The sequence below is a fragment of the Pyxicephalus adspersus genome, chromosome 8 (genome assembly GCF_032062135.1).
Source record: "Pyxicephalus adspersus chromosome 8, UCB_Pads_2.0, whole genome shotgun sequence".
Lineage (NCBI taxonomy): Eukaryota > Metazoa > Chordata > Amphibia > Anura > Pyxicephalidae > Pyxicephalus > Pyxicephalus adspersus.
Window position 1 is genome coordinate 52960783 of NC_092865.1, and position 27409 is coordinate 52988191.

General features: G+C 40.4%; 1 protein-coding gene across 1 annotated transcript; it reads right to left on the bottom strand.

Annotated features, from left to right (window-relative positions):
* Positions 1-8262: 8262 nt before the first annotated feature.
* CRELD1 (cysteine rich with EGF like domains 1) lies at positions 8263-25026 on the bottom strand. Its single transcript, XM_072420655.1, has 11 exons — positions 24900-25026; positions 20983-21140; positions 20000-20082; positions 18803-18913; positions 18237-18328; positions 17974-18150; positions 16876-16971; positions 16476-16556; positions 15432-15527; positions 14555-14692; positions 8263-13730 (listed from the first exon to the last, which is right to left on the bottom strand). The coding sequence occupies exons 2-11, from the start codon at positions 21112-21114 to the stop codon at positions 13510-13512; spliced, it is 1227 nt and encodes a 408-aa protein (XP_072276756.1). The 5' UTR covers positions 21115-21140; positions 24900-25026; the 3' UTR covers positions 8263-13509.
* Positions 25027-27409: the final 2383 nt, after the last annotated feature.

The window sequence follows — 27409 nt, forward strand, 5'->3', positions numbered from 1 at the left end:
ACAGCAAATGAGCTGTGAGCAAGCCCTTAATGTTTATAGCCAACCCAAACTTTTTTTTCTAGACCAGTGAGGGGTTAGACTGTCTGGGCAGATTCATCCTGTCTCTCATCTTGTTTTACTTGTGGACAGACCTATATAGTTGTCACTGGAACAAGTGTTAAGAAGTCTTTCGATGGGGAAACCTGTCCTGGTGACAACTTTTTAAAAAAGGAATTCCTGTTTTATAGAGATTTGCTCTCACTTCCTGTTGCATCGCTGGGACAGGAAATAAGACTAAATCTCCCTAATGGGAGTCATGCAGCAATAAAATATACCAAGCGGTGTTTTACCGCTTCCTAACTGTCCAAAACTTAAAGCGGACCTAATATACCATTTTAACATTATATAAACGGTGAATTTTTCAAAAAGGGAATCCCCTCCCCTTCCTTCTCTACTGCTGTGGCAGTAAAGGATGAATGGGAAACCTGGAGCCTCCTGTGATACAAATGTCATTTATCCCAGGAAGCTTCAGGCCGCTCCTTCTGCTTAGGCCCGGTCTCCAGCATGCGCACAAGTGCTGATCTCACACATGTGCAGTATGAGATTGGGTGATATAAGCAGAAGACGGAAGAAGATTGAGGCACGTGCTGGATCCAGGAAGAAATTCAGGACGGCGCAGGACCTGGAATCTGTTTGCTGAGGGATTGACAAATCTTTTAAAGTAAAAAATTTTTTTTTTTTTTTTTTATAATGAAAGTTACATTTAAAAAAAATACACTCTACCATATTCAATGAATTCAAGAAAAAAAAACTTTTAGTTTCATGTTTACTTAGAGAAAACATCCATTCTGAGTCCTCGCCTCCTCCTGTGTCATTGTATCTGCAATCCCTATTTATTGTACAACGCTACGTAATATGTTGGTGCTATATAAATACAATTCAATAATAATAACCCCTGTTGCATGATGACAACCCGCTGATACCTTTTGCAGCCAAGAACCTAGTTAATATTTTCCCTGCCAACAGCCAGGTTTGCTAGCCGTTCTGATAATCACAGGTTTGGTTTAACCTGTACAATGAATTCATCGCAGCCCTGGCACCACCGTCCCCTCCGTGGGAGTCCCCAGACCAGCCCGGCCACTTGACAGGCCCATTGTCCATGGCATTTTGGTTTCCAGGAGAAGCAGGAGGTCACATGATGCAAACAGTAGAGCGAAGAGTGAAGAGAAAGGAGAAAGATAAAGTTACAGCAGAGACGATTAAACACTTCTGAAGGCTCTAATCCCAGTAAGAGGATCTCAGCTGTATTTTTATGTCTGACAACTCTCCTCGCCAGTAATCAGAGTGACAATTAACCGACTGGGGACGGTAAGTGAGAAAACTTTCACTGCAACAAAGACAAAAAATGTGATAGAGGAGTCAGGTGAGATGCTCTGCAGATGCCAGAGAGGAAACATAGCCAGAACAATGTTGCAATCAGGGTCCATTCACACGAGAGGTTCTTCATTGCATGCGTTTAAATGCGTTCACACTCATTGCATTACACAACTGTTCATTTTAAATGAAACTGCAATGCACAACAATTGTATTTGAGCTTTGTAGCCCAGCTGTGCAGTAAATGGGTCCGGCTGCAACAAAATAGTCACTTTCCGCAACAGGCATATATAATGTTATGACTGCACTGCGGTCATATATTGGCGCAATATAATGTTGGTATGTGAGGATTAGAATTTAGTGATAATTATTATTATATATCAATATTGGTAAATGAACTCTATGTACAGGAGAAGGGGGGTCGGCATAGTTGGGAATATTATAAACAACATTTAGGCTGTTTTTTCACATCGGCTTCATTTCGTGGTAAGGAATTGCGTTGCCATGCGTTATACTGCAACAAACAGCAACACACAGCTAGCAGTCATTGTGTTACACTGAATGGGGCAGAGCACAAAACAGAAAGAAATGCCTGCAGAGCAAAGTAGGAAGAGCTATGTAAGAAAGAAATTCAATCTTTAGAGATTTGTTCTCACTTCCTGCTGCATCTCTGGGACAGGAAATAAAGCTAAATCTTAGTAATTGCTCTCTATGCAATGTCTTATATCTTTGTGTATAAGATACATTGTGAAGAGAACTGCACTGCACATAGTGGGAATGAGATATTTTAGCATTTGGTAGATGGTATCTGCCAAATCCATTGTTAATCCATTGGGCATCTTCCTTCCTTTCTGTGCTGTGTTTCCAGGTTTGCACCCCTGCAGTGGCTTTACTTATTTATTATATGTATAATGGAATGTAAAAACAATGTGGCATATATCACTCCCAGGTACCTATTGGTAACCACTAAATAGGTGCCTGGGAGTGCCAACATTTTTTCAGGTGTTTGCCAATGCTGGTGTAGATGTTTGAAAGTGGTTGCAAATGCCTAGTAAAGCAATGTGTGAGTTTTTTTTTTTAACCACCTAAAAAAACTTACAAACTGCATGCATTGTCTGAAAAATGTGCAGCAAAGCTACTGCCAGCAGCTGCTAAAAAATGAACCCCAAAAACTAATTTCAATGATAACCATTTTTATTTTTTGGTGCTAAAACAGCCTAAAGCCATTTGTGTGAACTTGGCGTAAATGCTACGGGAGGAGCTGGGAACAAAGTTTGGCAGGGGCACACAAATCTGCCAGGATTATGGAAAAGAGATCCCATGGTTGGAGTATCTAAACAAGCCAGGAGCCCACAGGCCCTGAACTATAGCAAAAGACAAAGCTGTATTTTCTTGCTTTGAATTCATTTCTTCATTTGTAAGTATCAACTTAACATGTAGACGGGTGGTTACTAACTGTACAAACATTCCTGTCATTTTAGGTCATCAGCTGACCCCCTGCAAGGCCGAAGAATGAGCCTGAGTAAGTAGACGAGTTCTCCTTGAAATCCATCCATTGATCAGCCAGGTGAACATAATAAGGAGGAGCCAATCAGAGGGATAACATACACTTGCCGCAACTAATATCGACCAATCAGAGTGCATCATTGATCATCACTTTCAGTGTTCTCCCCAGCGTCTTTTAGCTAGGCGCACCACCCGGCACTTTTCAGTAACCACCTGTTTTTGGGTGGTAACTAAAGTAGGGTCACACTACAGAGGCATTGAACAGTTGGGATATAATACAATGATAATGGAAAAATGGGACATATTAAGAAGGTGGGCATTAGAAAATTGAATCAAGGTATAGGGGGCTGTGGAAATCTTACAGAATTATAGGGGTTACTGGATACCTATGGCAAAAACAACCAGAAACATTACATTTGTCATGTGTCACCCGTTTAACTTTTTGACCACCCACAGCTTCTCCCCACCCAGCTGAAAAACATTTTTGTTGAGAACACCAATTTTAGGCATGACCCAGTGGGCCTAATAACCCATTTTGGCTGTCTGCGTAGGAAGAATATAGGACTAATGGGCCCACATAAAGCCATTGGTGGAGAAGGGTCACTTTTAGACATAAAGGGAAGCCCCAAATGCACAGAATCCCTGTAACTCTCACCATTCTGTCACTTAAGGGGTTCTGAAGAAGGTGGTGGTCCTGGGCAATTGCCCATATTGCCATACCCTAAAACTGGCTGTGCTTTGACCTCACCTGACCAAAGCTTAGGTCACACTGATGGTTTAGGAGAACCTCTGTATTTAGCAGCTGTACACCGTCTCTTGGCGTTTTGGTGCGGTTTGTCAGGTAGCCAAGTTACCCCATAACCCCCTAACTACATCTATGTTTGCTAGTCACCAGCCGCCCCATGTAGCTTCCCCAACCGCATTGCCATCTAACTACTTACAGGTGTACTTACAAATTGCAGTTTACATACATGAGCAATTAGTTATGAGGTACTGCCCAGATTTATCATCTTGGTATTTCCTTTAATGAAATCCTTTTGTGCCTAGTTCCCCTCTGTGAACTAGAGAATACCTTGCCTATAAATATAGGTAAATCAGGGAAGCAGGGTTGTAGGGCAGGAGGTAAGTCCATCACATCTAGGTACTGGTAACCTGCAAAGTCTCATCACACGATCATTATCTCTTTCCCAGAGGGGGTGTCATTGCCGAGCACACCAATCGTCACCTTGGGAAATTACAGCACTCCTAAAAGAAGATGTTCTATCACCCCATTGTGCCTGCCTGCTGTGCCAGCATCACACACCACCAGCATGGTAGTAAGTATGATCATCATCTTTTTTTGGCTCATCCTGAATGGAAATCCAATGCTTCAGGAAGCTATATTTGTTTTTTGTTCATCACCAGACCACGGATTTCAACCACAATTTTCCCACAATGCAATGCCATATATGCATGGTATTTACCCACAAAAGCCTTCCTGGTGTAGACCTTTTAATGCCTTGAGACTGCTGCTTGGTGCCACCATCTTGGATGTGATCTTTGTAGCCCCAGAAGACTCAGAGCTGTCATTTACATGACACTCAATAGAATTCTTCTTTGCTCCTACACCGGCTACATAAAATATTATGTATGGATGTAAAGCTGGGCCAGCGCAGACATTTCTATTAAATGCACTGATGACAAAGGATTCCCAGAGAAATTATGTTTTTGTAATGGCACAGAACACATTGGACCTGATTTTATAAATCTTTCCAAGACTAGAGAAGATAGACAATCAAGGGAGTACCTGAGTGAATCAGCAAACTTGGAATGGATTTCCTCAAACTCACTGGTTATTAGTTGGCAAATGTTTTCAATTCTGGACCAGAATCATTCCAGGTTTGCTGGATCCTCCATGATCTTCTCCAGTCTTAGTGAGCTTTAATGACAGGATGTCTCTGATTGAAATCTCAAACAGTGCCATAAAGAGGAGAAGGGGACCCTGCTCATTTTCTTGTGTGTCTAGCTTTAGCTACTGGGCTTTGTAAACACATATATAGAGCTTCACTTGCTGGCTGTCTAGAAGAATACAGTAACTCCAGATTTAGATGCATTAGATGAGAGCCCAAGGGAGAGCTGCTGAGCCTCTTTTTCCTGCAATTTTCTTTAAAAATCTAGATCTCTGCTGTTGCTCAGGGCTGTAAAATTATGTATTTCAGCACAGTATTACATGACTTGATAAAATGTTTACTCTGCTGTTTGTTTTGCAGCAGTTTCCTCCTCGCCTCAACCCCCTCCATCCCCCAGGGGTGAAGAGGAGGACAGTAAGCCTGGAGACAGTGCCTGCCCACCAGCACAACCACCAGAGGGTCCTTGCCATGCAGCAAAGAGAATATAGCAGGTGGGAAACTAATGGAAAAATGTTGGTGTCTGTGTTGCCACTGCCTGTACTATAAACATGAAAAAGGACTTATTGATTGGTTGATTGGGCACAGGCATCTCCTTCTACCTGCCATACCAACTCGAGAGATGAATACAACCTACCACCAAGAATCCAACACCAACGTTGAAGCTCTTTCACCTTCATATGGGTCTGCAGAAGCTTGGTGCACTGTGCAGGAAATGGCAGCAGTGAATGCCACTCGCTCATAGCTTAGATGGCATTGTCTATGATAGTGGTGGGTTTTGTTGCAGGTTGGGGGTCTTACAGACAAATGTGCCTGCTGCAGGGAAGGTGCAGGAAAAGTGGTGGTGGGGGTGGTTGGGGAATTAAAGAAGTTTTCCACAAAGCACCAAGGGCAGATGCAGAAAGGACAAGTACTTGCACATGTATAGGGATTTCTGTGATATGATCCTACCAGGGTGTATTATTTAACACAATTGCACAACAATTTTTTTTTTGTCCTAGGTTCCACCAGGGCTGGAGGCGGCCTTTTTATGGAACAGCAGCAGAAAAGGAGGAATACAGGCAAGTAATATCCTTCATTTTATAACACAAACTGAGAGATAAAGGGTAATGCCCAACTGTCATAACATCTTCTATTATAGTATGATGAAATGACAGGTTCTCTTAAGCAGCCACCTCATTACATAAACTTTTCTTTTGTTAATATATTTTACAGGAAGGAGATCAGACAACTGCTGAAGAACCAGATGAGTGACAAATGGGCTATGGAGAGGGAGACCCTGGCCAGCCAGAGCAAGGAACTGGAGGCTCTCAAGGATGCTGACCACTTAGCCATTGTCCAGGACCTGGAGCAAGAACGAGCAAAAGCCTTATTCCTGAGGAGATACAGGGATGAGAATAAACGGGTGAGTCCAGCTTATTATATCTGTAGGGGGTTTGTCACCAGCTTTAAGTTGCTTAGAAAAAAAGTTAATGCAGCAAAATGTATTCATCACTCACCCAACTCCTATTGATATCTCACAGAAAGTGATAAAAACAACTGCAAGCTGCAATACTATCCTCCAATCTTTCCCCATCTTCCTCCGTGCTCTTTTCTACAAGATGAACCATTCAACCCAGAGACTGATATTATGAGTGCAAGATGTTTTAGACCTGCCCCAGACATCACCTTGGAACCTGGCATTTAATAATGTAATGGTGCAGGGAGTGGCACTGACCTCATCACCGCTCCCTCCCAAGATTTGGAGGGGAAGAAGATCCTGGTCATTACACGATTGCCAGGGAACAAAACCTGTTTCCACTTGGCCAGCCAAACTGGCTTTAAAATGTAAATTATAGAGGTATCATACTCATAAAAAAGTGGCCATTCAGAAATTCCAAACTACTGATTCATAGTTTTCAAGTTCTTTATCACCATGTTTAAGGGTCAGTAAATGGGAAAGAGTTTGCAAAATACATAACTGTACTCCATTGTTCTCCTTTGGCCATCTCTCTTTATAAGGTAATCAGCGATTTATAACTATGGTCGGCAGCACAATAGATGTCAAAAGTGTTGTTAAATATAAAAGTAGTAATCACCCCAAAATATGGCAATTGTTTCAAGTGATCAACACTTTTTATAATTTTGCGGTTTGCTCAATTTATATTCTAGCAAGCAGCCCATCTGCCCCATTATGTACTTGTGGTGCTCCTCTAAGGGGTGAGAGGCAGAGTCAGGAGTTAGGTTTTAATATTTTTTTATATAAAAATAAATGATGAAGGTAATACATCCCAACCACTCTGATTAGTTAATACATCAGCTGAAAGAATTATGGATATATAATATAATTATTTTCTTCAATATTTGCAGTTAATGGAAAGCAGATGGCAAGAAAACCGGCTGACCCGATCCTTAGAGATGCTGAAGGAGAGAGAACTTCTACAATATAACCCAATTAACTGGAGTGGAACTCTGAAATAATGTTCATTACCAGCAAGCCTAGAACTTTATAACAGATTTATAAAGTGTTTTGCTGTCTGTATTAAAAAAAGTTTCTGTATTAAAAAAAGTTTATTATTCGGATGGAGCCAATTTTTTTTTTTTTATTTACAAAAATCCCCTTTGAAAGAACTTGAAATAAAAGAATGCATGAGATAGTAAAAACATTCAAATTGGGGTTCCTGACATCCACTGATATGGCAGCAGCGGAGTGGTCAAGGACACACCCCCAAGCTGGCTGATTGGACACTTAGGAAATAGGAGCTCATTTAATTGGTGAATTTTGAGCATGCCACTGCTCACTTTTCCTGAAGTTTCCCTGTGAGCACGTCTGCTGCTGTATAGAGAGCTGATCTCAAGAATTCTTACATTTAAGTCCATATCAGGGCAAAATTAGAGACCTCACCCATCCCAAATACCACTTTGCATGCGGTCTATTGATTGTGTGTTCCCCTATTGGCACGTCATTTAGAGTGGAAATCAGTTACACTGTGTCTGGCTCACATAAACTAAACCTCGAGGGACTAGCTAAATATTTTGGTAGGATGAATATTTATAATCTATATTAAACCCTAATAAAGAAATCCAGGCATGTGCCTATTACTATCTTGTTGATCATTACACACAATACAAGAAATTGAGTAATGAAAGATTTTTGAGTTTTCAGCAGAACGAGGTCTTCCTCTTCTGTTTCGGCTAGCTCCTACTTTCTGCTCATTTAAAAGAGCACTCAAAATCCATTTTTACAAACATACCTACCCATCTTCTGTTTCTTAAGCCCTCACAACTTCCCACCACTACATATCTCCCCTTCTATAGTATGATGATTTCCCCACCGTCTAGATTGCAAGCTGTTTGGGGCAGGGTCCTCTCTTGCTGTGTCACTGTCTGTATCAGTCTCTTATTTGCATCAGTTTTTTAATGTACAGCGCTGTGTAATTTGTTGGCACTATATAAATACTATTTATTAATATTATTGATAATAGGAAGAAAACTTGTATTCAAACTCCAGATTTTTGAAGAATCACAGATTTAGGAATTATGTTTAAAAGGCTTAAATATCTTTATTATCCTGAGATAAATAAATAGAGACAAAACATTTCTATGATAACCAAGTCAAATAAAACAAGCTTAAAACATGCACAAGTTCATCGTCTTTTGAGCCCTTTACTGGACAGTCCACAGGAGCTGCAATGAATTGTTCTCTGTAAACCCCATCAAATCATTATTAAGATTCCGGTTCCAGTACATGAAAAGCTAAATCTTCAAACTGCATTCTTTGTTCAAGTATTTTTACAAGATAATAAATCACAACGGCTTACTTTAGTTTTATAAAGCATTCAATGGTATTTTTTTATATGACAATGTATGATCATTTCTACACGTCAGCTTCTCGTTCACTTTAATAGGGAACCCCAGGGTCAAATGCTACTTTGATCTGTTGCGATGCAAGAGAAATATTTGGTAATTCCAGTCACCCCCTTCCCCCATGTCACAGGGCCAGTTCTAAATCACTTGCCACTCGAGTACCTAGAACTGATACATGGGGCAGGAAGAAAGTCCTTAACCATGTGCAAGCTTCAGGCCATGACTTACAACGTCCATGGAACCACCTTGATCTCTTCACAGTCAATGGCAAGCTAAGTAAACACCAGTTGTGCCTTACTTAAGGACAGGATAACGTTAAGGGTCTGTGTTAAAGCGGAACTAAACTGAAAAAAAAACAAACACGCTTACCTTTAATTCCACAGATCCCTCAGTCCTGCTGGAGATGTCCATGATTGGGTCCTGCGAGGTCCTGGAATCCTCCTTCGTCCCAGGGTGCCCCTATCTTGAGCCATCCTTTTCCTTGATCTGGCTACGTCACCCGATCTCACACTGCACATGTGCGAGATTGGCATGTTTTTCCCCTCTGTGCTCCCATTTTCTTGATAGCTAACAAGGACAAGACAAAAGGGGAGGTGCTTCTACCTTTTAATGTAAAGTAAAATTTTGGCAATAGGTCCGCTTTAGGAATTTTGCTTCTATATTGATGGGTATGGGATTGATCAGCACCCCAAGATCATGGAAAGAACATACAGAGGTGCACAAGAATCACTTTCTGATCTGGGACCTTCACATTGATTTTATTTTGGAGAGATGCAAGTTCTGATGCAAACAAAGCCCACCAACACTGACCCAAAAGGCAAACTCTAGTAATAAATATTTTTTTCAACAGACTACAGTAAAGAGATCTAATTATTTGCTAAAAGTGACAAACATGCACAGCTTTGCTAAAAGTGCCGCCATCCTCAACCAATCAAACCATGACCAAAATTTTCTAAGCCGAGATCTCATTGATAGATATGGGTAACTGAACCTAACAGGCCAAACAGTATATAAACAATGATATGATTGTCTGAATTTTATTTTCTTCAGACCATAAGAGGCATCAAAGAGTGCGCTAGGAAGGTGCTGTGAGTGCACTGTGCTAATACAATAAAAAACAAAGTATTGGCTATGCAGACAAATAAAATTTTTTGGGTAATGATGCAATTGTATCCCAGGGAGCTAATTTATAAAGAGTCTCCCATGCACTGTGCAGGGCTTTATGGGAAACACTATTCCAGCATTTTATATTAAACATGCAGAGAAGTGCAAAGCTGCCACCTTCCTGCATTTTGTCACTACTTATTGCTGACAAAAATACTCCCTGCATAACAGATAGGTGACAAATTTCTCCTTCATTAGAATGATGGAAGCTTCACCTGCTTCCAAGTGATTAAGGAAGTGCAAACCACACCACAGTACTTTGTGAATGTCCAGGGACTGCATCTACACCATTGTTCTGCTTTATAAAAGACTCCCCCCAATACCAGTGACTACATGAAGGCTTCAGTGACAGTAAGCTACCATTGTTCACACAAAAAACAAAACATAATTATCAAAAGCACAATTGAAAACGTTTTGCATATATCAGAAAAACACATAAAATAGTGCAACATTCAGCGGCAGTGCCAGGCTCTTCTAACCTAATATATTTTCCAACGTTGTACACAACACATGACTTCTCTAGCTTTTGTAGTCGTATTTTTTACAAACCAATCAGTTTTGTGTACATAGGAGTCTCATATGCAGGGTGCGCTGGTTCTAAAAATGTACGGACGTCATGTCTATGTTTTTTGATTTTCTAACCCAGAATAAATATACAGATCAGGAGCTCTGACTTCTCAGTTTTGCAGCCAGACAATAAGCATTTTTAGAAATAGTCTTGATTTCTCCAACAATTTTCCTTTTACTTTTCTTTTAAAGTATGAAAGGAAAGGCAACACCTGGCAGATCATTAATTTGTCCAATAGTTCACATAGGAGCCTAAAGTGGCAATGACAAAGCAACACATTATCTGACAAACCAATACATTTGCCCCAGTGTTAAATGCTTTCTGTTTAAAAGCTCTGGATTTCAACAGAAAGAAGTAAAAGAAAATGTAAGACCCAATAATGTGTCTTTCCAGTCTGGTTTTATCCCTCTTTTGTACAGTGACCCACAAATATTGAAGGAGAAGGACAAAATAAATTGTCAAGCATTGCCCACAGCCCACATTGCCCACCTCATGGACCACTAAATTCACGGAACCCAGACCGCACGCATGCGCAGGGAACCGCGTGTCACTCAAAGGGGAAGAAACTTCCCCCAGAGTGACATTATGATGCCAGAACTCACCCCCTCTCCCATCGCAGGATCAGACCTACTTTCTAAACATCCTGGGGGGGGGACGGTAACGCAGGGCTGTGGACGCAACAAAAGTTGTGTTCACAGCCCTGTGCTACTGTCCCCCTAGGATGTTTAGCAAGCAGGTCTGAGCCTGCGATGGGAGAGGGGGCGGGTCGTGTCGATACGGGGGACAGAGCTGCGGACCACCAACATTTTCTTGCGAACCACAGGAAGTGACCACACGGAACTGACCATCGATGGATTAAAAGTGCTGGCTATCTTTCCAGCTTTCATTCTGTTTTTTTTTATTGGAGTCTACGTGTACACACCCTTGCAGCAATGATAGGCAACACTGAGCTGTACTGGTTGAGGATATTGGGACAATATTGCAGACAAGATCCTGCATTCTGAATCCTTCTTTAAGGTTAAGTCCCAATCACTGAGATAATGGTACTCAATAGGGACTGTCAATTCTCTCTGAAGCCCAGAGGGAAGAATCAACCCCTTTCCTTTTCATCATGAATATTTCCACAGTAAGATCTCTGTGCATTTGCATTTTACAGCTTCTCCTGCTTTATTCTCCAGATGCAGGAACTCCAGTATAGGTGGTTAGTTCTTTAGCATCTACCAAAGACTGAAATATCATTTAAAGGACTGGCCTTTAAAGATTTTGCTAAATTAACACAGCCTCTATTCAGTTTGCTTCAGGATGTTTGGAACTCACTCAGCACTCCTCATCAGGGTCACTGAACTCAGAATGCAGGCCGTCAGCATCAGAGCTATGGTAATAGTGACAGGAACTTCTCAACAGGGCAATTTCATGATAAATTGGAGTGCTAACTATGCACTGCTGTCCGAGTTTCTTGCAGCTAGAAATACAAGCTGATTACTAAAATAAGTGTCGCCAATGGCCAGTAGGATCCATGCTTTAAACTCCCAGAGCACAATAAAGGATTAAATCTAAATTCAAGCTGGCTATTATGGGAATAGCCCTAGTCCATTCTTGCTCCTGTCTACATATCTACACAGGCTGGACACAATTTCTTCCACTTAATTTTTCACCTAAAGTAGTACAACAACTACAGCTCCCATCTAAAAAGACAACTATGAAAAAATACCATTTTGGAAAAAATGGCTGCATGCAGTGATATTATTTAGTATATGCAATCATTTTTGTTTCACATGCCTTCAAATTTATATCTCCACATTTACATAGAGGTCGGTCTGACTAGCAAAAGGGTGACCATTATGGTGTTTGGGACAAGCTACTAGGGGACATGAGCAGTTGCAGCAACATTAATATAAAAGCCATGTGAATAAAAAGGTGACCGTTGTTTGTACTCCCCTTAGTTGAGTTTGTACCAAGCGCTGTAGTGGTCACTTTTGCTAAACAGCTCAGTCTTCATGTAAAGGTAGAGATTATGTGAAATAAAGCAGGAGTTTTTATACTAAAATCTGAGACTTAAACCTTAACCTTGCATACATTAGGTAAAATATGATATATTGTGTGATGGTGGTTCTATTTTTTGGATAGAGTGGGTAAGGCCCCGTCTGTGTGTTCTTTTTCCTGTGTTGTGGAAGTTTCCCATCACTTCCTGTCCCAAACAGAGCAGAAAGCAAGTGGAAATGACTCCAAAACTAGAGATCAGATCTTGAACCTATGTCACCAGAACAGGTTTTCTGTCTGACAATTTAAAAATATATTTTCTATCACAAGGGTCACTAGAGCCACAGGGAGATAATCAATTGGGGACACAGACAGAAATAAAAACCTGAGGAGTTTTTTTTTCTAACTTCCCTATTATATCCAAAGAAAAACTTTTTGGCTTTAAATACACACCAAGCTGATGATTAGGAAAGAAAAGCCTGCAGTAAACTAGGCAGAATGCAAAAATTATAGCTTTTACCTTTCCGTATTAAAAAGCATTACCACAAGTGGCTTCCTAAATAGCTCACAGGATCATAGTTTCAAGTTTACATTCTGTGTGCCACCAAGGTACTTCGGTCAGCATTAACTGAATCCATTTTAACCATAGCAGCATTTCTGGACTGTCCATAGAACAGGCTACAAGTCGACCAATGTATAGTTTATAGACCATTTTGCCAAATGGACAACTACAAAGACCCCACCTTTGTCAGGAACCCAATGTTCATCCCTTGATAAAATGTTGCCCAGCTCCATCAAGGGTACACAACTGCTAAATCGTGGTTTCCTGAAGTTTAACAAGGTCTTCATCATGTACAAAGGGAGCATTGACCCCCATGTCGCGCTTGCAGGCTCCACCTGAAGCTCCAAAAAAAAAAAAAAAAATTACCCAAAGTCTTTGCTCCAAGAGGCCCATACAGGAGATTCAGTTGCTATACTGTAAAATCTTTTGCTTGATATTTGCCAAGTCTATTAAACGAAAAGTGGATGTAATTTGGGTTGTTTCTTATCCCAAGACAGGCCTGCTTTAAAAAACTGATAAGCATTCTCTGCTTTAAAGCAGGGTTGATACAAACTCTTTGGTGCCCACTTGTAAAGCAGAGGAGCAGCACTGAACACATTACATTATTCCTTCGATCACAGGTCTGTATCTACATTGCCAAGAAGCTATCTGCCTTTCAAGAAGCCATCCAGGACCCGGTCGCTTTTTTCTGAGAACCAGTACCCAGCCATGGCAGCCACAGCCCCGATAAAGATGGCAGTGAATACCATGTCTCCCTTGGCTGCCAGTGTTGCCAGGGCACAGATCACCACCCCGAAGAACATTTGCTGAAGGACAACCACCTCGTCATCTGTGATGTCATCAAACAGGCCTTTCTCCGAATCGTCTAGACAGGCGAGACACAAGAGAAAATGGTCACATTGGACAAGGTTAGGGTTACCTACATATACAATATCAAAGTCAACTAATATGACCACTTTATCTCATGGTTACAAGTCTGCTAGTGAGTATTTGAGACAAACAAGTGATCAGAGAGTGACAAAAATCTAACTGCCTTTATCCTGCTTTGCACCCAACAAGACATTCCTTTCTAAACTCTCAAATGAAGTTAACTTATTATCCAGGCAAATCTGACCAGCAGAATTAAAGCTCAACTCACAATACTTTAAAAAGTAGTAGCATAAACCTAATTTGTCAATAAAAGAAATTGCAACCTTAAAAGCATAATGCAATTGTTGTCAACCTGCAATGTGACTGTGGTTTTGCCCATGCTTAAACATGGTAAGGATCTACATTTTTACACAAGTAAAATATTTTAAAATGTCAAAGGCTCCTAAGAAAAATGAACAGCCACTTATTAAAAAATAGGTATCCCTATCCCGGTGCATTATATAAACTTTTGCATCCTTAATGATTTCTTATTATCAGATAATTTTGTCAGTGGTTTCTGGTGTGTCAGACGTAAGATGCAAAGCACACATGGGGAAACACTTTCTTTTTATCATAGATAGGTGGCCATCAGTCATGCAGAGATTTTATATCACGGTTAGGATCTCTCTGCATAATACACACTTGTTGCTGTTGCGTTATTACCCTCTACATAGCACAGTTGTCATTATTGTCATATGTTTCCTACTGTCTGCTTACTTCCAGACAACAAGCTGCACTGAGCTACAGGGGCATGAAACAATTCCAGTCTAACACTCCTACCTTGATCAGTAGCTCTGCACATGCCATCTATTCTGGAGTAACCCTTCTCGCACACACAGTTGTAGCTGCCCTCTGTGTTCACACACTCCTCGTGTGAGCCTTTACACTTTGGAAGCTCATTGTCGCACTCATCGATGTCTGGGAGAGGGAAAAAAAAAAAAAGAGTGCACATTAAACAAAACCTAAAATGATGTTCAAAAAATCAAAGGAAGACTGTTGCATTACACAAGGTCAGTCACACCAATGATTATTCGCTGAAGATTATAAAGAACCAGACCTGTTATTAGAGGTGCGCCCATAGCTATAGCTTTTCTGCTCTATATATTAGAAGTTAGTCACTGATCCAGAACAGTCACCTGGCACAGCAGATACACACAGCCTTGTCCTAAGTCACTTACTCAATAACTAATGCAGTCATTGTGCGGATATCAGCCGCCATGGAGATAACAAGCAACTTTGAAGTCCTCTGCAATAATTTTATTTAGCAGAGCCAAATGGAAATACATATGACACTTTGTATAGCTCATGGGAAATTACACTATATAAATCATTAATGTTATTAAAAACAAGCTTTGCAATATAAGCATGCATGCAGGCGAGTGCTGCAGCTCCAGCTAGTGGATCTGGATGAGATATTCATTTATTCAGCAATACAATTCTTTCTAGTGTCAGAGAGGGTTTCCATTCATCATCAGTGTTGCAGTGCCATCTTGTGATAGCTTTGTAAACGTGCAACAGATTCTAGAAGAGATCCAAACAGCAGATTACGGTATGTATTTCGCACTCTGCAGTAATATTTATGGAAATGCGGTCTTAAAAATTTTACAAATATCCTTGTTTAAACTTCCCTCCTTGTAGAAGAGTTTCAGGCACTTACCCAAACACCGCGCTCCATCCCGGTAGTACCCAGCATTACATTTCTTACATCGAGCAGAACCAGCTCCCATGCAGCCAATGCAGGCTTTGTCACATTCTAGAAATTACAAAGAAAGGGAAAAAAAAGAAATAAGTTTACAGATAATGAAACATATGACAAAATGAGAAATTGAGAAGCACCATTTTCCTTAAGTTTCCTATGAATTAAGCAAAGGTGCGCTTTCTGGCTTACAGTCTAATAGATGTATATTTGCAGTGTGAGGCAACCCAAGTTGGTGCTGCTTATGACTGCTAGTCTAAAGAGATATGGATTGAGCGTTTGTGATTTCACTACTGTTCCACTCACGTTTTTCCTTGCTGGAGAAGAACTCTGCTTTACTATTTGGCCCTCTGCTTCCTCTATATCCTATGCTGCCATCTTGAACATCAACCTACTAAAATCAAAGGGTCAGCTCCAAAATAGTGAAACAAAGCACTGCCTATATTAAGTCCACCTCCATACAGAGATACTGTGCATACCAGGACATGGTTAACTCGGGAATGGGGAAAAGAGAAGCCAATGGGTAATATGGGTGATTAGACTTTTGCTCTCTTGCTGTCTTTTCCACATTTACAATCCTTCCTAATGTAAGAAGGGGCCCCAATATGCAACAATACAAGAATCCAGCTTCCTAACCTATTGGTATATTTTATAAAAGGTCAAGACAGGATTTGATACTGCCACAGCCCACTAAATAAATGAAGATATGTGTATAAATGTAAAGGTGAGAGAATACTGCCTCGGAGATGTTTTACCAATATTAAAATGGATACAGGTATATGTTGGAAAAAAAAAATAAATAAATAAACTAAGAATCTAACTAATGTGTCCTTCAGATACCTTTGATTTACTTCTCCAGTAAATAGATTATAGAAAAAAAAACTAACAAGCAGATGCACTCTGGGATGAATGCAGAGCACATGCAAATGATTTTAGGGCTATTCTTGTAAAGGAGGCAGGCAGTACAACAGCAAACAAGAACTCCAGATCTGCAGCATTACTGACCTCGACATTCATAGGACCCATCTGTATTCACACAAAACTGGTTTGATTTACAGCGATCCAATGTGCCACATTCATCGACATCTGAAAAGGAAGAAAAGGACACATTTACAAGAAAAATCCAGGTACACATTTAAAGAAAAAGTGTATTATTATAATGTAAAAAAAAAATCAGCACTAAACCAAAATGAATATCTATTCACCTATTGGACTAACTAAGGACTGCTGTGCTTTCTCTAGAGTAACCCTAGTCATAAAGGTATTTACAGTAGAAATAAGGGTGGTGTCTGCAAGATCCTGCAATGCTAAATAACAATTTATAAAAAAAAGGACAGTACAGATAACACTTTGCTTCAAACTTTTAATAAACCTGATGCTTCTGTGGCTTATCCTTATTACTTACCAATGCATTTCATTTCATGCAGCATCCAGCCCTTCTTGCACAAGAGGCACTGATCTTCCCCTGGGCCCAGACACTTACTGCATGCCTTGTGGCACTCTGTTTAGGAGAAGAATAAAAAGCAGATTAAAATCACAAAGTATGGTATTCCCAAAGAATATACATGTCGAACTCTTCCAGCCCCAGAGAAACTAGGGGCTTGTTCAGATGGACAGTTGTAAAGAAAAATGGTGAGCACTGTGTACACATTTCTCCATAGTGGTTCATAGGCCTTTAAAGCAGTAAGAGTGCATGTTTAAATTTACCAAGAGATGCAAAACTGCCGGAGGATGCATCTGAAAATTAGTATGAGGTTGATCAAGATGTGACACTTGCAGTGTTCTCCCCAGTCCCTTTTAGAGGGTGCAGCTGTTTGAGTTGTTACAGAAAAGTTGGGGATGGTGATATAATACAAAGATGATACAATAATATAATAATACAAATATAATACAATACAAAGATGATGGGAAAAAAAAAGGGTCATACTAGGAGGATGGACCATGGCAACAACATCAACTGGGAAGACAATTTATCATATGTTGACCCGGCCACTTTTTGACCACCTGCCCACAGCTCCTTGCCACCCAGCCTAAAACATTTATGGGGAGAACACTGCAACTGGCTACTAAAATAGCCTACTTGTAAATGTTAAAGCATGGGGTAAATGGTCAACCAGCGGTTGGTAGGCTGCCAACCAACCTATAATTGTGCCTTCTGATTAATGCAAAACCCATCTATGTGAACAAACACTTACAGATATAAAGCTGTGGGCAAGAACCAAATGTCACAAATACATATAAACTAGTAAACAGAATTATAGTATAGGACATTACAAAATTAATTTCACCATTGCCAAAATGTTATTGTGCCTACTGGATGAAAAGGAAAATAGAAAATGATACAGTATAATTCACATTATAATGACCCAAAAAAAACATAAATTATAAAATCATAAAAACAAAACTGTTTAATCCTAACCATAATTAGGAAAGAAATATGCACAAAATCCAAACATATTTATATGAACTGAATGTGAACATGCTTTATTTTCCCTTTACATACCCGAACATACCAGGTGGCTCTCATTTCGGGATTGCTCAAAATACCCAACAGCGCAGTCCTGGCACAGAGGGCCACCATAAGAAGGGTAACAATCACAAGTTCCTGTTCCAGATCGTGTCCCAGAGCCATCACACTTGCCATGCCCACCGCAGGGTTTCTCAGCTCCTCCTGGGCAAGCTTTAATAAGAGAAAGACAATCAATCACAGGAAAGGGAAAGCCGCACTCATGAGGATACAATACATTTGTGTGGTCAAACACTTACGTGTACAGTTTGTGCCGAAGGTGCCAGGTGGGCAGCACAACTTCAGGGTTTTCATACAAAGCCATTCAAAGAGGTCACTAGGGTTCTTTGGTCTAAAAACAAAATGGAAAAGTATTCAAAATTTAAAAAAAAAAGACAACAGAAACTGTTGATCCATGGAACATCCAAAATATTGGCCCACAGAATCAGGAAATAATTTTTCACCCAGTTGGAGGAAAATGAACCAGGTTTTATAAGGGTTTTTTTTGCCTTCCTTTGACATCAACTATGTCTATAGGGTTTTTATCTGGGATATGTTTATTCCCTTGTGGTTGAACTTGGTAGACTTATCTTTTTACAACCTATGTGACTATATTAAAAAGTATCCAGAACCAAAAATAAAATTGGAATAAAATACAGCTTATCCGTTCTCAGATACTGCAGCTACATTAGTATCACTTTAGAAAGTACAGAATTACTAACATGAGAGATATAAAACTATAATCTGATAAGTCTTTTGCTCAACAGAAAAAGAAGATTTTGTCCTTATTTCAGAAATCACCCTTCTCGGTGACAATGATCCTTACCTCTTGAACCACCAAGTCTCCAAATGCTCCTCATTCTGCTCTAACATTTTGTTACACTCAAAGTCAGATTGATCACAAGCGCTTTCCATTACTTCCACCAGGCGTGTCTCACTGTCAAGGACAAAATTCACAAAAAGTCACAACACTATTCTTTTAAAACAAGAGCAAGACAGCTTCATTCTGTCCAAGTAATGTGTAAGTGTACACCTTCCATGTATTTATTACCTCTCACAGAGATCACAGTTGTCCCCTTGATGGTGCCATCTTTTATCAGGCATCATACAGGGTTACCAGCTACTTCCTTCACTGAAATATCATCTCAAAGTGAACACAATCATGTAAATCCTTGTGCAGATCTGGTCTCAATGTCAGACACAGATCAGCTCCTGCTGTACTCTTTTGCCTGATGCTTTCCTTTGAAGTTACAGCCCAATCTACCGGTAGCCTTTCCCAACCTTTTTAACATGAGGAACCCTTAAAATACTTTTAGGTCTTCAGGGAACCCTCTGCTGCAAATACTATATATTTGCATGGTGGTCAATGGGAAGAATGTGACCCAAGAACATCATGAGTCACCTAAACCCCCCGGGAAGCACAAATCACTCACTGCTCAAGGAACCTCCAGCAACCAATGGAGGAACCCTGGTTGAGGAACACTGGTCTAATCACTGGAAAGAATAACACTGAGGGAGAGGCTTCATCTCTGTTCAGGCAAAGTAACTGGACCGGAACTCAAGAATGAAGATTTAAAGTTTGTTGCTGATACTGTTTTTGTATATTGTGACATGCCAGGAATTTATTCCTGCACATTTGTACAGTTACTAAAATATTCACTTTAAAAATCAGCTAACAACTTATTATTTAACTAAGCACATAGTAAGCCAGCATTTCCCGACCTTTTTAACATGGGGGAACCCTAAAAATAACTCATGTCTTGGGGAACCCCTGCTATAAATACTATATAGACAGCGAAACAGTACATGTTGCAGTGAGAGGGAAGAATGCCTCTTACATTTCTGACCAGTAGGAAAAAATGTCACCTTTACACATAAACAAAACCAAAAAATCATTGGGGTCAAAATGGTTCAAAGCTTAAGGAACAAGAGCAATATCAGTTTACCCGGAAAACCAAGAAACTTGTATTGGCAAAAAATAAATTGTGCGTCTCACTTTTATGCCAATGTTCCTGATAAGTACCTGATTTCATACTTGGCTAGTTTTTCCTCCTCCCAGGCTGTGTTGCCTCCACCAAAGTTATGTCCAGCTGTTTTCTCGATGCCCTAAAGCAGAAGGTGAAGTAAAACAACTTAATTGACAAACTTCATGCACAGTTCACTATAAAAAAAAATAAATGAGAAATATATGAGATGGTGTAGCTTAACCTTTCACCTTAACTCCTTTTATATATTACTAATATTTTTGCACTTAGATAATTAAGATGATGCCCCCACCACCATTAAAAAAAATGGAATTACAGTGTCTCCTGCAAATTATGTGGTTCGTATGACCTAGAGTGATACCTATACAGCCTATGTAAAGGAGTACCTAAAAATAAAAATGAATGGTTGCACATTTTGTGAATACATTCCGACTTCCTTGGCCTTCAGTCTCTGTAACATGTGTCATTCAAATTCAAAACACAGAGGTATGAACATAATAATCACCTGTACAAAGAGGGCCTAAGGCTGTGGGAGGTAATAGAATAGAAGTAATAGAAGGTAATAGGTATAGAATTATAACCCAACCAACTTCTGTGCAGCAAATCATCTGGGAGCTACAGCGTACATCAGAAACATTTGAGGTCAACTCTGACCTCCAGGTACATTTAAGTCAATGAAAGAGGAGGCAGCAAGGCACGGTCAGGTGTACTGAAGCAACTATGTTTCATATATATATAAAACCTTTTTTGTATAGAATAAAAAAAAATGCAACCAGCCCTGGTAGTGTTGTAGTATGTCTGCTTCGGTCACTTTCTGGGATTTAATTCTTTTAAATTGAGGTGAAATCTTCTATTACACAGCTGTCACTGAGCAGGAGTCCTTATTAAAAAAGTTTCCCCTTACATACTGCTTTGGTAATGACTATAATGTATGGAGGACCCATTCACTTCTGTCCCAGTGACAACAGCAAAACAAAAAATGTTACCAGTGAGCTGGGGTGGATCAAATTTAATCACTTACCCTAATAAAATTGTTGACCAGGTTCATGCAAGTCATGCACGGCTCTTGCTTGGCAGCACTGATTTCAGACAGAACCAGCAGGAAGAACAACATCCCTACCAAGCACTCCATTACCCCGGACCAACGATCCATCTCAGACAACAGCAATGAACTATATCCTGAATAAAAAGGAAAACCATGAGAAACTGTTAAAATGACTGTAGTTACTAACAATAAATAAAAGGCATATCTATAAAGCAAACCGTGGTTGATCTTGTTTGCTACAAAGAAAAACTTGTCTTCATCAATCCTACCCAACGTTTGTACTTCGATAAAGCAGAGTATATCTTCCCCATTGCTTCACATCAGGTCCCTCACCGCCATCTTTTTCTGACATCATTGGCCTGGACATCTGCAGCAGGCCCAGATCTAATACATGCATAGAGATAGATCTGGCACAAAGGAATACTGCAAGATACTGGATCCTGCAGTCTCCTGGGATATGATGGGGGTATTCCATGAGATTGCAGGATTTACGTCAATCAGCCTTGTCTTGGCAAGTTTTTTTTTTTTTGTTTTTTTTTTTAAAAAAAGGGAAACATTTAAGGACAATAAACAATGTATAATTTTCAGTGAAAATTCAACTTTGGGAACCAATAAGGATGCTTCAAATGTAGGAAAACACAAGGCCAAAGACAGATTCATACAACAAGGGTAGAAATCTGTCCCTTCTGTATCTTTAGTCCTACTGACTGTTGTGGATTTCACTGAAAGTCCTCTCTGCTACCAAGCACACACAAATTCTTCAAAACAAAGCCATTATTAAACTGTATTTATAAAATATCAACATATTACTCAGAGCTGTACACTAAATAGAGGTTGCAAATGACAGAAAGAACAATCACACAGGAGGAGGAGAGGACCCTTTCCAGAAGAGCTTACAATCTAAGTAGTTGGGGGGAGGGAAGTAAAACACAATAAGAAGGGTAAAGTAATGTGTGAATTCTGACAGTTACAAGATTTTATCATTTGTATTACATTCTTTTACTATGATTTAGTCCTTGCTTAGCTTTGTATCGCATTGCATTACACCTATCCTGACCGAGGAGTCCTGCTGATTACTGGGCGAGGTTGGCCTAAGGTCTCAGCAGACTTGGAGAGGGTTGTAAATTGCTACTTATTTATTTATAGGGAAAGCAGAGCCACAAGGGACCAGGCAGAAGTACACCATAAGCCTGCACAGGATGACTAGATGACATGTGAAGGCCTCTGATTCTCTATGTACAGATGGAGGATGTTAGTGTCAAGGCACCTGCTGCTTTTAATATTTTTGGGATGTGGATTTGCTGTGGTCCTCATTTCTGCACAGGCAAAACAAAATCTCACCTGCAGCACAATTCCCAGAGTAAAGCTGACCATGCACATTACAATCTAACTGTACAACCCCCGTAAAACCAATCATGTATATAACAATCTGACTGCTCAATCTTTTAGAACCAAAAGCAGGAAAATTGAGGACACACCTAAAATTATGAATTTTCTAGCACTACATTGTTATCATAGGTAACCATTATATAGGTCATCTCAAATAAATTATACAAGATTGATTACATTTGTAGCTTTAGATTTACAAAAACACCTGACAAGTGTTATATTCAGTGGGGCCAGGAAATGCACTACCACTGCATACAGATCTAGATGACAGAATCAGGCTGTAATGTTTGTGTTCTTCTTAAATTAAAAAAAAAGCCAAGATTCGAGGTTTGAGCACTCAGGCATAACTATCATTAAAAGTTTTTTATAGCACCAACATATTACACAGGGCTAAATCAAACTGAGAACAAGTCACATGCAGCATGATGTCAGGGGGCTTCCTTAGGAGTTGCTTGAACATTATCAATGATAATTCTGTCCACTTACAGCCAATCGACATTCCAGTTATCAGCAGTTTTGCTATGATTTCATTATGTGACTTTGAATTAGGGTGAACGGAGAGCTTCCAAATGTTGGAAATGATTATCACCCAAAGGTTTTCATTCTGTGTAAACATGGTACTAGAGCAGAAAATAGAAGGGCAGATATGACACCATCATGAGATCTCTGACTATCTTTCTTGTCTCTTCATGGTAACCATAAGATTAGGACCCAAAAAGGGTCCCTAAAGCCCTACATAGATGTCCAATAATTGTTGGTGAACATTCTGGGTACAAGGACAAGCAACGTATCCCGTTATTTCTGCTTTTTGGTGGCTCCTCACTCCTACATTCTCTTCATTTAAAGCGGACCTAAAGTCCGAATTTTTACTTTACATAAAAAGGTAGACAACCATTTCAAAGTAAAAATTTGGTTTGTTTGTGTTTTAAGTGCAACACCCTCTAGGTGATCAAGAATTAAGGGTGCAGAGCCCCCCGGGATACTTACATCACGAATCGTGGAAGGCTCTTGGCCGTTCCATCTGCGCATGCCCGAGCATCTTAGGCATGGACAGAAGGAGCCCTTTTATTAATAGAAAAACATTGCCGATCTCACGCATGTGCAGTAAAATCGGCAAGGTTTTTCCCCGATCTTTCGCCTGCACAGTGCGAGATCAAGTGACGTAGAAAGAGGAACATGGAGGAAGAGAGGAGAAGATGTTGGTGCCCAGTGCTCCCCCCCTGCGTTGGGCCAAAGACAGATACTGGGACGAGGCGGGACCCGATGGAAGAAACCTCCGGACAGATGGACTGATCTGCAGGAAGATAAGTGTGATTTTATTGTTTTGGGTTTACTTCTGCTTTAAGCAACACTCCTAGGAAGGTCCAATGCCTGTGGCCCCTGCCAGGAGCTTTAGTTCCATCCACTGGTTTCTGACATTTGTAGTAATGGTCGGAAGAAGAAGCCCCAGTATGCAGTGAGGGACACAGAAGTGTTGCCTGCAAGGAACTCTGATGGGGGCAGCAGCACAGGAAGGGAAGGAAGGGAAGATGGGCGATCAGATAGGAATGCAAGAACTCTTCAACCAAGGACAACTTCCTTCCAAAAATTGCTGCATTACTGATTGGGTACTTAGGTACACTGCCAATTGTAACACAACTATTCTGACAACCAAGGATAGGATAAAATAACTGAGAGGTGCCAGTGACCAAGTCCCAAAAGCTCATCAGAAAGCAGGTTAGTGACATTTTCAAGGCTGTTCTCACCAGCCCTCTGCCAGGGGTTTTGTTTAACAACACGTGCGTTGTATTACAGCAGCCAATTTCAAATAGAGAGCTGCCAATGTGCTACACCTGACCCAATGAGACCTGTACTATTCTGCATTCAGTACAGCACAACCCATTGTAGGGCATTGCAATGCAGTCACATTGACGGGTGTTCCCTGAATGGCACCCTAACATGCCAACACAAAATATTACAGGGCACCGCAGCACCCATGTGTTGCTCTGGCCATCAAAGCCACCAATCATTTGCCTACAACACATATGGGTAATGTTATTGTAAAAGTACAAAGGGGGGGCCTAAGGAGTAGAGCAATCCGCAGCGTCCATGCTCCCTATACACAACATATTTATACCATATACCTATATAACGTAACACATCAATGCAAAGGCACAGGGAAAATGGCTGCATAATGTTGCTTCGCTCTGACACACCTTTTGGCATAAAATCCACCAAACAGGGCGCATGTTTGTAATGCAGCACATTATTGCAATGGTTGGGTATTACTCTGCAATGAATGTCTGCTAACAGGGTGCATTAGGAAAGCATGGCACTACAATTATGCACACTGCAACCATGCCAAAAAGGCCCACAGATAATGAATGGGCAGACAAAGTGCTGAGTATAAAGCTGCACCTGTCCCTTGCATAGGGTAATAATTCATACCCCCCTCTAATCCCTACCTTATGTCTATAGGCCATCATACCCAGCATGCACCACAGCTAAGCCCTCCTCACACCCACCTCCAGCAGTGTCAGGGTGTCCCCAATACAGATATGAGGGGCATCACAACCCCCGGTGACCTCCGCCTCTGTCCAACGCAGCTCCCAGCATGCCCCGCGCACTCCGCACTGCGAGCAACCAGCTGGCTGCAGGACGCGTATGCCATTGGAGCGGTCCCTCTACCAATCAGAAGCGGCCATGTGCAGTGACGTCACCCGCCTGGTCCTGGGGCTGCAGATGACAGCGCGTGTTAACCCCTTGTGTGCCGGGAGGAATCTATTTATAAACCGGAGCAGCTGTACAATGATACACGGGGGGATCTAGAACGTTCTAGAAGGATCAGAGCAAGGAAGATGGCCTTTAACATTCATATGATTATTATTATATTATATCTGCCTATATGCATATGTTACTAAATAAATATTAAATATTCTTTAAATGTAATATTATTACTAATATTAATATACAGGATATATATAGCGCCAACATATTACGCAGCGCTGTACAATAAATAGGGGCGATGGGCTGTAACGATCATATTAATATTGTTATACAAATGTTCTTATATGCATATGATACTAAATCAATATTTAATAATATTTAAATGTATAATTAATAATAATAAAAAGGATTTATATAGCACCAACATATTATGCAGCTGTATATTAAATATATTTTCTTGCATGTATTTGTTATTATTTTGATATTATTGTTAGTTTGTAGTGGTACATTATTGTTCTTTATTTTAATTTTGTATTTCTTAAGGGTTCTGCTGCCTGGATCTCCCTAATATATTACCTGGCCTCCTACCCTCCCTGGTATGCTGGTTGTGTCCAAGGCAGTGAGGAATAGCCCCCCCCCCAACCCGGACCAATGCCATAAGACTTGTTTGGCTGGTGGCAATAAAAACAGATCTGTCCCCATTTGATCCTAGTTAGTTGTATTTGCCCCCTAGGCCATAGGTTTCCGGTCCTTCCCTAGGGGTGTTCCCAATCTTACTGCATAGTTGGGAGCCCCTCCTCCACAGAGCCTCGTGGCAAAAACTCCACCCCTGAGGGGTATATCAGACTCCAAAGTGGTTTAATTCTGCATTTTTCATTAACATTGAAATTACGATGTGCTAATGCTGATGGTAAATTAGGGAACAGAGATGACCGGGGAACATTGTGTAACACAAGGGACATTTAAGCCCAACTTTTAGATTGTAAGCTCTTCTGGGCAGGGTTCTCTCCTCCTCACTGTATCTGTCTGTCATTTGCAACCCCTATTTATTGTACAGCGCTGCGTAATATGTTAGCGCTATATAAATACTTTTTCTTATTATAACTTTAGCTATAATGTTTTATTTAGTTTTGGACAGAAGAATCTCGAAGGGTTTGAGCCTTAGTCAGGTTTTCATTGCTGTCTGTGTCCTCAAATTTCCCCTCATTCCTTCCTAAGGTATCTAATTCCAGGAACAACAACCAAATATATATATATATTGCATCTAGCCAGTCCTTAGATGTGGTGGCTGCATTTGCTTTCTTCTTGCTATTGGATCTGTCAATAACACACATCTTGTCCTTGGGTGACAACACTCACTGTTCTGTATCTAAAAGAGACAGGTGAGTAATTTGTTCCTCTTTAAACCTAATGTGGCTGTAATGCACAAGTAGCCCACTAAGGGGCACTACAGGAACCCAATTAATTTGTTCTCAGCTCTAGAATTGATTTGATAAAGATTTGCATTCTCCTTAGGGTGCTTCTACATGGCTAATTCCTTACTGCTATTTATTAACTTCAAATTTATTGCAGACTTTGAAGTAAAATGCATTATAATGTTCACATATCATTTTATCAGATTGTTTAATTGAATTAAATCTTTACATTTTGATAACATCTAATAAATGTTTTGTGTTTGGTTGGAGAAGTGACGCCTTGAGCAGGTACAGGCACAAGTGAAGATTTCAGGTTAACCTTTGCAGTGTATGATGGTCACACTTGTTCTCCTGCAGCTGGCAGCAATTTGCAGGACAGGGTGCATAAATACTCCCACATTTGCACTGGTTTATTGGTTGGATCAGCAAGGTGACCAATCATGGGGGGACCTAGGGGACAGATGAACATTTATATACAGTATTTTACATTTTGAAGTTACTTATAGGGCATAGATTGAGTGTGGTTGGACCATTCCGTCCACAACTTCCCTAACCCTAGCTAGCTATAGCAGCAAGTATTGAATGAATTACAAAGCCCATGTGAATTACTGCCCATCTCTTGCGTTCTCTTAATGTTCCTTCAAATGCAGCACAGCTGATTGGCTTCAAGTGTTGTTTCCCGCTCTCCAAATCTGAGCCCTGCTGAACAAGGACTGCAAGAGACTGCTAGCAAGTCACAATCAGGTAATTACACCATTTGTATTAATAAAATACTTAATTAAGACGGAGCTGCATTCATTTGCGACTTTGATATTTGCTCTACTTTTACTTTCATTTGATAGTTCACTTTGGAATGGCATTGAGCAACTGGCACAGGGACGTACGAGGTTATA